Consider the following 9,298-nt stretch of genomic DNA (forward strand, 5'->3'; position numbering starts at 1 on the left):
CTGTCCACCAGGGCCCTGGTGGTCCTGTTCTTTAGAGGACTCCTCCTCCCCAGCTGCAGGTCAGTCTCTCAGCTCTTGTCCTGGACACCACCTTGTCACAGGAGAGTAGGGAGCAGGAGCTCCAAACCTCAGTTCTGTGTCCTGGCGAAAGAAAATCTATAAAGTCAGACATGAAAAGCTAAACATAGGAATGTTATGAGTGATTCATAAATAGATAAAGATGGTGAACAAATGACCCTCCAGATTCTGGATATACCTTCTAAAAGGAGATGGTGAGGGCTGGGGTTGTGGCTCAGCAGTAGAGTGCTCGCCTCACCCTGGGTTCTATCCTCAGCACCACATACAAATAATTAATAAAGTAAAAAAAAAAAAAAAAGGAGATGGTGATAATACTCAGGTGTACGCCATAAGACAAAAGCCGCAATGGTGGAGATGGTCTTACTGCCTCTGCAGCGACTTTGCTCAAAAGGATGGTACAAGAGGCAAGAGAGTATCAGCTTGTGTGCCAGCTGGAAAACACAAGGTGCCACTGCAGTCGCCAACTGCATGAAAGCTGAACAAATGCAACAAGATGATCCAAGCAGACAGAGCATGGGCGTGACATACAAAGGAATGGTGCCCAGAGAAATCCAAGGCAAAGGGCAAGATTTCAGAGGCTAAACTGGACATAATCTCAGCCAAAGCCTGAAGATGAACAAGGTGAAGTTTAAATACCTGTCCTGTAGGTGGGTGGCGCTGGTCCCAGTCCAGCTTGAACTCCAAATCTAGTTCTGGAGTCGGAAGAAAATTCTAAAGTCAGACACGAAAAGCCAAGCAAGAGGAATGTATTACGAGTGAAAGCTAAGAGGGCTCGAGCAGAGAGCACCCCCAGGGCAGTCAACACTTCACTGCGGCTTCCCGGGCTTGCCCGGAGAGCGGGGGTCCACCGGTGCAGTCCTCGCCGTCAGCCGGTTAGCTCCTCCTGGGTGGCAGGCGGGCAGGTTTGGACCCTAGCTGGTCCCCTGCGGAACTGCCACGGCCACACCGCATTCAGGGGCCTCCGGAGAGTCGGCCGGTGCTGGGCTCGGTGCGCTACCGAAGAGCCCCTCCTCACGCGCTACCGCGCTGCTCTCGAGCCGTCAGGGCAACTCGCAGTCCCCGCGACGCCGCCCGCCGCCCGCCCAGCACCCCGCGCGCGCGCCTGCTCTCCTGGCGGGAGTCAAGGGGCCGCGGCGGGAAGGCCACCGAGGCGCGGACCTCCGGCGCCCAGAGCGCCCCGGAAGCGCGCGGGCGGGCCGGCGAGGCAGTTCCGGTCGGCGCCGGCGGCGCCCTCCCGCTCGGAAGGTGAGTGGGCGCCGGTCCGCCGGGTCTGCCCGGCCCGCGACGTCCCGCGCGGTGACCGCGGCCATCGCTGCACGCGGCCCCGAGGCGGCGCGGGGAGCATCCCGGGTCGGGCGCGGGAGGAGGGCGGGGCCAGCGCAGGCCACGCCCGCTGCCCTCGGCGCCCGCTGCCCGCTTCTGCTGAAGGCGCGTTGCTGCAGACCTCCCGCGCCGCAGTGTGGAAGAAAAACGCTCTCACGCTGGACGCGAGCCGTTCGTGCAAACCAAGTTAAGGAACAGTGTTTGGCCCCAGATGAGTCTCGGGGTGTGGCGGGCAGGCCCGACTTGGGGGTTGCCCCCTGCGGCCTCCGACTCTGCAGGGCGGGAGGAAGAGCCTCCTGGGATCTAATCTCGCACCTCCATGCCCCAGCAGGCATGTTCAGCTTTTCACCCCCCTAGGGCCAGGAGCCCCCGGATATTACAGGAGGTTCCCCTGGAAGTGTCAGCATGCTCTTATGGTGGGTGAAGCCTCGGGTTGGAAGGACATTCAGGATCCTTTGCTGAAGAACTTAGGGTCAGTCCCTGCAGGTCTGCTGCTGCTGTCCAGGTGACGTCCTAATAGGATTTCACATTGAACAAAACATCCCAGGTCCTTGAATCACCACCTACCACAAGCTGGACACCTCTCCACTTGCCCTTACCTCTTGGCATCCTTGTGTTCCTGAATGAGGAACACTGTGTCAGATGGGGCTGCTTAGGAGCTGGTGTGTTGTCCCCTCTCCCCCACAGACTTCTCCACCACCCTCATCTGCCTTGATTTTCATTTTCTTCAGGTCCCAGGTGCACACACCTTCAGGAAGTCTCCGGAAGATGGCGGCTCTAGGAGCTGTTGAGGAAGTTCTTCCTGTCCCATCTCCCATCAGTCTGTCATCATCAGGGACACCTGGAGCCCGGCACCACACAGCACAGCTTCACCTCCACAGTCATCCACACGGTACTCATCTGGCCCACTGTGTTCCCTCTGCCCTACCTCCACACTATGGAGCCCCATCTGACCCAGCAACCAGCTGCCTGAGAGGCAGCAGCAGACAGTTGTGCAGCTTCTTGGAGGCAGGGGCCTGAGGGGCAGCGCTAGGTCAGGACGCAGCCGTGGGAGGAGACCAAACCCATGTCTGGCTTCCTAGGAAGAAGCCCCTGGGACCATTTCTTCCCTGGTGTAGAAAGAATAGCCTCAGAATCTGGGCCTGGTGTGAGCAGGAGTGAGCCAGCACCCCCAGCCCTGTCTGAAGCTGTGTTCCCAAGCAGGAGAAGAGAGCCCAGAGTTGTTGCTAGGCTGCTTTGGGTATGGAACCTGTGGGACCTGCAGGGATGGAGCCATTGGCCTTGATTTTACCCACAGTGTGTGTCTTTACTGGTCACAAGTAAGGAGCAGGCAGGGCGCACTGTGCCCCTGGCACACCTGGCTTTTGGGTCATGGTGTCCTGAGGCTTCCTCTCTGTGTTGGATAGCCAGGCTCAGTGCTCCTAAGAGCCTGAGCCATTGACAGCAAAGACAAGGTCCCTCGTAAGGTATGTCCTGGCAGCCTGCACCTATGTTTAGATGCTGGTGAAAGGTCCAGGAAAACAGCCTTCCTGGTGCCCAAGGTTCTCAGTCTTGGCTGTTCTTGTTAGTCTGTCTACTGGCATAGTGACGCTGAGGCTTGTGGAGGGTGACTGCTGTACCGGGTCTAGGATGAGCTTTTCAAAGCCCAGCCACAGCCTTTCACATGCACACTCACAGATAAGGACAGAGAGGACACAAATAGCCAGGAAATCACATGGTGCAGCACAGGCCAAAATGGGAGTCGTGAGCTCTGCTGTCTGCTGCCTGACGGCAGGACCTTTTGCCCCTGCCCATCCCCAGGAGATTGCTGGGAAAGTACTTCTTTGGAGCACCTTGCAGTGGTTCCCGTGAACTAGGTGGAATGTCTGGAAGGACCTCAGACTCATTCTGTGCTGAGCCTTGTGGGGCCACCCCTACCACCATCTCTTTCTCCTCTCCAGTGGCTTCTGGACCGTCAAGGGCCCCTGGTCTGTGCCCCAGGGCCTGCGTCTCAGAGCCCAGAGCTGAGCCCCTTTGCCATCTGGTTTCTCAGGAGTGCTCCAAGGCCCACAGATCCCTGACAGACCCCAGTGTTTCCAGAACCTGCCCAGGGTTCCCCTGCCAGTTAGAATTCGAGGCAGAACTTCTTAGAGCCAGTCCTTCCAGCTTCCAGGTCAGAGTCTGAGATGAGCCAAAGGAAGCCCACCCAGGAGCCCTGAGTCCCAGTGATCGTCAGAGCCCACCCCATACCCAGTCACTCCTGGAGACTCTCTGGCTGGGCTCATACTGGGCACTTGGTGTCCTTGCAGGAGGAGCTGGCTCCTTCCTCCTCAGAGGAAATGAAGGATGCAGGGGGCTCGTTAAGCAGGGTGCTCAGCTGTCCCTGTGGGCAGCAGGCTGAGATCCTGTGTCCGAAGCTGAGACCACCTCCTGGCTGGTCCCAGCCTCTTAGAGCAGGCTAGGAAGCAGGTGTAGGACATAGTTGTTCTTCTCCCAGGACCTCTGTGTTCCTACGTAGACATAGGTCAGGAGCCATGGCCAGTTTTGGGGTGCTGAGGGTCTGACACATCTCCTCAGGGTCTGTGTTGTATCAATATAGGGGCAGTGGAGGGCAGTGGGGCCTTCTGATGGGGGCATGGGAAGGAGGCCAGGCCAGAGAGTGTCCAGCTTTTGTCTGCTTACAGAGCAAGGGAGGGTAAGTCCCAAAACCAGGTTCTCAGGAGGGCTCTTGACCAAGCTGGGGAGGAGGAGAAAGGGTGCTCCTGGCTGGGGAGGCTCCTGGCAGTGGCAGGAGTCAAGCTGCCCTGCTCTTCGAGAGGTGCTGGGGAGGTGTATACGTGGCAGTGGAGAAGGTGGTGCTGTGTGTGAAGGGCTTGGCCCAGGAGCACGTGGCATCCTGTAGGTGGCCTGGGCAAGTGGGGCTGATTCCAGGGGAGGCAGCACTCTGGAGGGTGGGGCCTGAGCCATAGCCCCCAACCCCTAGGCTCTCCCAGCTCCAACCCTGAGGTGCTCTCCCCGCCATCAGAACTGGATCTCCAAGACCTAGAGGAAGTGGAGATCGGCAGAGACACCTGGCTTGGTGAGTGAGGACCACTACCCACCCTGCCCCGGCACACTGAGCGCGTCTCCCATTGCCCTGGAGCGCCTGAGCACCAGGCTCTGGGTATTCCCACTGCTGTGGCTGGCGGCTGCTGTCTGAGGTGGGCCAGGAAGTTGGGCTACAGTACAGTTGTCACTGAGGCCACCGCCACCCCATGGAGCTCTCTGAGCAGATATGAGCTCATTGGATCTTACCCGTCTGGCATGGCAGGCTTCAGGAGAGGCTTGTTCCTTGTCCCTCAGTACTTAAGCCCAAAGGATCAGTTTTGAGAGTTCTCAAAGTTCCAGATCCTTGCCAGTTCTCAATGTCAACCCTGGGGCCACCTCCTCCCAGCTCAGAGTAGACATGCAGGTCTTGTTAACCACTGTGTCCTCGTAGCCAGCCAAGGCCCTGAACACATGCTCAGGTCACCATCTGACAGAGCCCAGCTGCCCCCCGCCTTACGTTTTATCTCAGCTGTTTGGGGCAGAACACCTTGGCCACTGTTCGGGGCCTCCTTCCACCTCACCAGTCCCAAGTCAGGCTTGCCCCCCCAGGTTCTGCTCTTACTTGGTCCCAGTCCCTAGAATGCCGCAGTGGGGCTGGAGCTGGGTACCATCTGTCTGCCGTCTCTCCTTTCAGACCCAGAGGCAGAGCCTGGGCAGGCTCCATCATCTCCCCACCAGCATGTTTCTGAAGACAGGGTGGACCCAGAGAGAGGGGCACTGAGGGGCCTCCTGAGGAACTTTCCCCATAGGCCCAAGTGTGGGGACAGCTTTGGGCAGGAGTCCAGCCTGGAGCGGCCAGCAGACCAGCCTCCAGGGCCCATGCCCTGCACCCTGAGGAGGAGTGCCTGGTGCCTGGCACTCCTGCCGCAGGGAGCTTCAGAGACGGAGGGCAGCCCTGAACAGGCTCCAGAGCTGGGGTGCAGCTTGGGTCCCAGTCCACTACAGGCCAGTGCACGCAGCACCAAGCCGCACTGCTGCGAAGCCTGTGGCAAGAGCTTCAAGTACAACTCGCTGCTGCTGAAGCACCAGCGCATCCACACCGGGGAGAAGCCCTATGCCTGCCACGAGTGCGGCAAGCGCTTCCGAGGCTGGTCGGGCTTCATCCAGCACCACCGCATCCACACTGGGGAGAAGCCCTATGAGTGTGGCCAGTGCGGCCGCGCCTTCAGCCACAGCTCACACTTTACACAGCACTTGCGCATCCACAACGGCGAGAAGCCCTACAAGTGCCGCGAGTGTGGCCAGGCCTTCAGCCAGAGCTCCAACCTGGTGCGCCACCAGCGGCTGCACACGGGTGAGAGGCCCTACGCCTGCAGCCAGTGTGGCAAGGCCTTCATCTGGAGCTCCGTGCTCATTGAGCACCAGCGCATCCACACTGGCGAGAAGCCCTACGAGTGCGCCGACTGCGGCAAGGCCTTCCGCGGCCGCTCGCACTTCTTCAGGCACCTACGGACCCATACCGGCGAGAAGCCTTTCACATGTGGTGCCTGCGGCAAGGCCTTCGGCCAGAGTTCCCAGCTTATCCAGCACCAGAGGGTGCACTACCGCGAGTAGCCACAGCCTGGCCTGCAATAAATCCTGTGTGGAAACAGGAGCTGGCTTCTGCTGGGCGAGGTGGGCTGCTGCCCAACCTGAGGGCCACCACAGGGGGAGGGCCTGAGGCCAGGAGCTGACCTGACCCTTCCAGAGCCTTGCCATGGAGCTGTCAGACCTGCCCAGCACCAGATGGGGACCAGTGGGAGCACCTGGAGCAGGCGGGGCGGTCAGGGGGCTGCCTTCCAGGCTCCTGCATTCCTCCAGCAGCCTGTGGCCTGGCCCAGGCTTCCTGTCGACCCTGGGCAATAGGGTCTGCAGCAGCTGGGTCTCCTCAAGGCATGTTCTCCCTGCACAGCCCTCAGACCTGTTCGTTGTCTCCTCCTGGCTCTTCCATTTAGGGCTTGCAAGGTCAGCAGGCTTCCATGAGAGGACCTCGCCAACCTGTGTTCTCCCTACCTGGCCTCCCATGCTGCTCCTGCTCTGAGAAGGTGGGGACCTTGAGTTGTCGGGGCTGGACAGGTGTGCAGAGGGGTCAGGCTTGTGTCCTCTGAAGATCTTCCCAGAGAGTCCTGTGGAGGGAAGGGCAGAGCCTGGTGGAGAGGGTAAGCTCCAAGCAGCCAGGGTTCCGGGCACCTTTCCTGCCCAGCTGTTCCCTCCAGAGCAGCTGAGGGACAGCAGACTCCTCCCAAGACTGCAGTGCCCAAGTGTGACCTCCCTGGCCCTCCCCACTGCTGGGCTTGCTCAGGGTTCCTGCTGGCAGGTCCTCGTGGTGGCTGGGAGGCACTCCCTGCTGCACTGGTGGTGTGCTTTGTGGCTGTCATCAGCCCTTGGCTAGCCTGTTTCCAGGGGACACGGAAGTTATGAGGTGACGCATGGCTTCCTGCGTGTCACAAGCAGTGACCAATCTCAAGTCTCCTGATGGGTCACACAGCCCCTTGAGGAAGACACCTGTGGCCACCAAGTGCTGTTTACCCCCACCTGTGTCCCCATGCCAACTGAGAGCCAATCTAGAGGTGAGAGCTAGAGGTTAGGCTGTTGCCTGCCTCCCCCGCCCCTCAGGGATATGTGGGCAGCGCAAGACTGCAGGCAGCCCAGCAGCCTCATCACCAAGGACGGGCTCCATTGGCAGTAATGGAACCCAGCAGCATCTAGGAAGGTCCTGTGGTGCTCCAGGGGTCCCAGCCTCCTGGAAGTGGCCTTCAGGCACCTTGTGGGGCAGGGCCAGGTGCCCCAGAACTAGCTGTGGGTGCTAGTGGCTGGCAGGGCAGCTCTTCTGTGCCAGGTCTAAACCCTTGCTGAGGCAAAGTCACCGTTGTCCCTTGCTGGGCAGGACCACCAAGATGAGCTGAAGTGGAATTTGCATCTCCTGTGGTACCCTTTTTCCTCCAAGCCCTGGCAGTCAGCAGACTCCCAGATGTTCCACCTGATCTCCACCCAATGTTTCCAGGAAATTCAGAGTGGTAGGGGTCAGGCATGGCTCCTCAGGACCGTTCTACTTATCCTTGCCCATCCCCATCAGCATTCACTTGATTGGGGCACTTCTCTTATTTCCTGTGCCCCAGAGGAACCTGGGCACCATCTCCCCTCAGTTATTCCTGCCTTGCAGGAGGTATCTTGTCTGCGCCAGCCTGTGAAGGCAGCTGTGAAGGGCTCCTGCAGTGGCTGTTTCCAAACTCCAGAAGTGACCATTTCTGTGAGCACAGCGTCTGCATTTGGACCCGGAGAAAGGGGCCCTAGAGGGACACTTGAGCCATCAGGTCCTGGAGCTGCCAGAAAGGATTTTGTGAGGCAGTTTCCAGGGATTGCAGGCAAGGGGAGGAGGGCTGTGAGCTGATGAATCCTAGATGGAACCACTTGGTTTTAGAGTATGAGGATCTGCCCAGGGTGCCGAGAGACAAGAGGCGGATATATCCAGGGTCACGCTGCATTTTATTGTGGAACTTACTGACAAAAGCAAAGTTGTGATAAGATCAATTGAATTCTCAAAATTTAGATCAGAAGGTGCATATATATGAATCAGGACCAAAGTAACCTCATCCTGGCTGAATTGTACCTGGTTTATCTTAATATGGAAGAGTTGGGTACATCCCTGGAGTCGGGGTCTAACCTTGTGCTTTGCTAGTTGGTGAGTGCAAAACCACTAAGCACCACCAGGAGGAAGAGTAGAGAGGCATATTACTTGAAGTCAGGAGAACACTGGAGATAATTCTCAAAGCAGTGTGTCCCCCCAAAACAAAGCAATGGGCTTTTATTGGGGAAATGCACATATTTCCCTAGGAGACTCATCACTTCTAGAGGTGGGCACACTGCTGGGAATGCTCAGTTTGAGGTCACAGCACAGCCTAAAAAAAAAAAAAAAATCCAGCTGGGGATGCCTCTGGGCAGAGAATTCAGTATTACAATGAGCAAAGTTCACTCCAGGTTACCTAGACTCCGTGATCAGCAGCTTGCACTGGTTCCTTGTAAGTTGCTCTGGAGAGTTTGGTCTGAAACAAAACACCTCTGATGGAGCATTAAGTCACTTAGGGGGCGGCTTCTCCCTTCCTCCAGGAAGCCTAGGCGTTTGTCCCTAACTGTACCAGCCCAGTGCTAACAGTATGATTCTGTGGTTTGTCTATTACAGTTTGCTGGGGAACTCTGCAGGAAAAATCAATTAGGGTTACTCTGGGGCAGTTGTGGGGGTAGACTCCAGGTGGCTGTAGTCAAGCTGAATCTACCCAGGCTGCACGTGGCTGTGGCAAAAAGGGTCAGTCCTGGGTTTGGAGACTGCTGTTGGACACAAGGGTTTTATTTTTACATAAACATACCTGTATGGTGCAATGGATAAGAAAATCAACTGTGGAACTTAAAGGACAGCTCTACTCTTATCTGTGTAAAATGAGATTAATTTCTCTGAACCTGTTTCCTGGTTAGTAATATGATGAAGTCGGGTTTTCAGTGTTTTGAGAGCCCTTGGGTAAGTTGGGACTTCAGTCGCAAAGCAGTTAGCAACCCTGCCCTTCAGGGGGATAGAGGAGGCCAGATCCTGGTGTTGACCAGGTGCCCCTCACGGGATACTTCATCTGGTAGGTAGCCTTGTGTTTAGCTGTGGACCTGTACCCAGGTTTCCTCACTTGGGGGTGTGTCTATGCTGGCAAACACCTGAGTGGCTCTTGTCTGGCCCATTTGTGGAAGGCAATCCATCTTTGCCCCCGCGGTTCCTTTCTAAGTACTCGGCTCCTGCAGCTGGTCCGACTGTGGCTAGACTGGGTTCGTTGCTGGACGCTCATGTTCCCACCCCAGTCCCCGCCAGCAC

The 9,298-nt window shown here is 57.6% G+C and overlaps 1 protein-coding gene across 4 annotated transcripts; it reads left to right on the forward strand.

Annotated features, from left to right (window-relative positions):
- Window positions 1-1,270: 1,270 nt before the first annotated feature.
- On the forward strand, window positions 1,271-8,918 carry Gli4 (GLI family zinc finger 4). 4 transcript variants are annotated; one of them, XM_077105581.1, is made up of 4 exons: window positions 1,272-1,587; window positions 2,133-2,293; window positions 4,364-4,459; window positions 5,102-8,918. In XM_077105581.1, exons 2-4 carry the CDS (start codon window positions 2,170-2,172, stop codon window positions 6,019-6,021), a joined length of 1,140 nt encoding a protein of 379 aa, XP_076961696.1. In that variant the 5' UTR covers window positions 1,272-1,587; window positions 2,133-2,169; the 3' UTR covers window positions 6,022-8,918. The 4 variants fall into 4 exon arrangements, with proteins under 4 accessions (XP_076961694.1, XP_076961696.1, XP_076692039.2 ...); XM_077105580.1 differs by having other exon boundaries at window positions 1,295-1,323; XM_076835924.2 differs by having other exon boundaries at window positions 1,272-2,293.
- The last annotated feature ends 380 nt before the right edge of the window (window positions 8,919-9,298 follow it).

The sequence above is a fragment of the Callospermophilus lateralis genome, chromosome 16 (assembly GCF_048772815.1).
Source record: "Callospermophilus lateralis isolate mCalLat2 chromosome 16, mCalLat2.hap1, whole genome shotgun sequence".
Classification (NCBI taxonomy): domain Eukaryota; kingdom Metazoa; phylum Chordata; class Mammalia; order Rodentia; family Sciuridae; genus Callospermophilus; species Callospermophilus lateralis.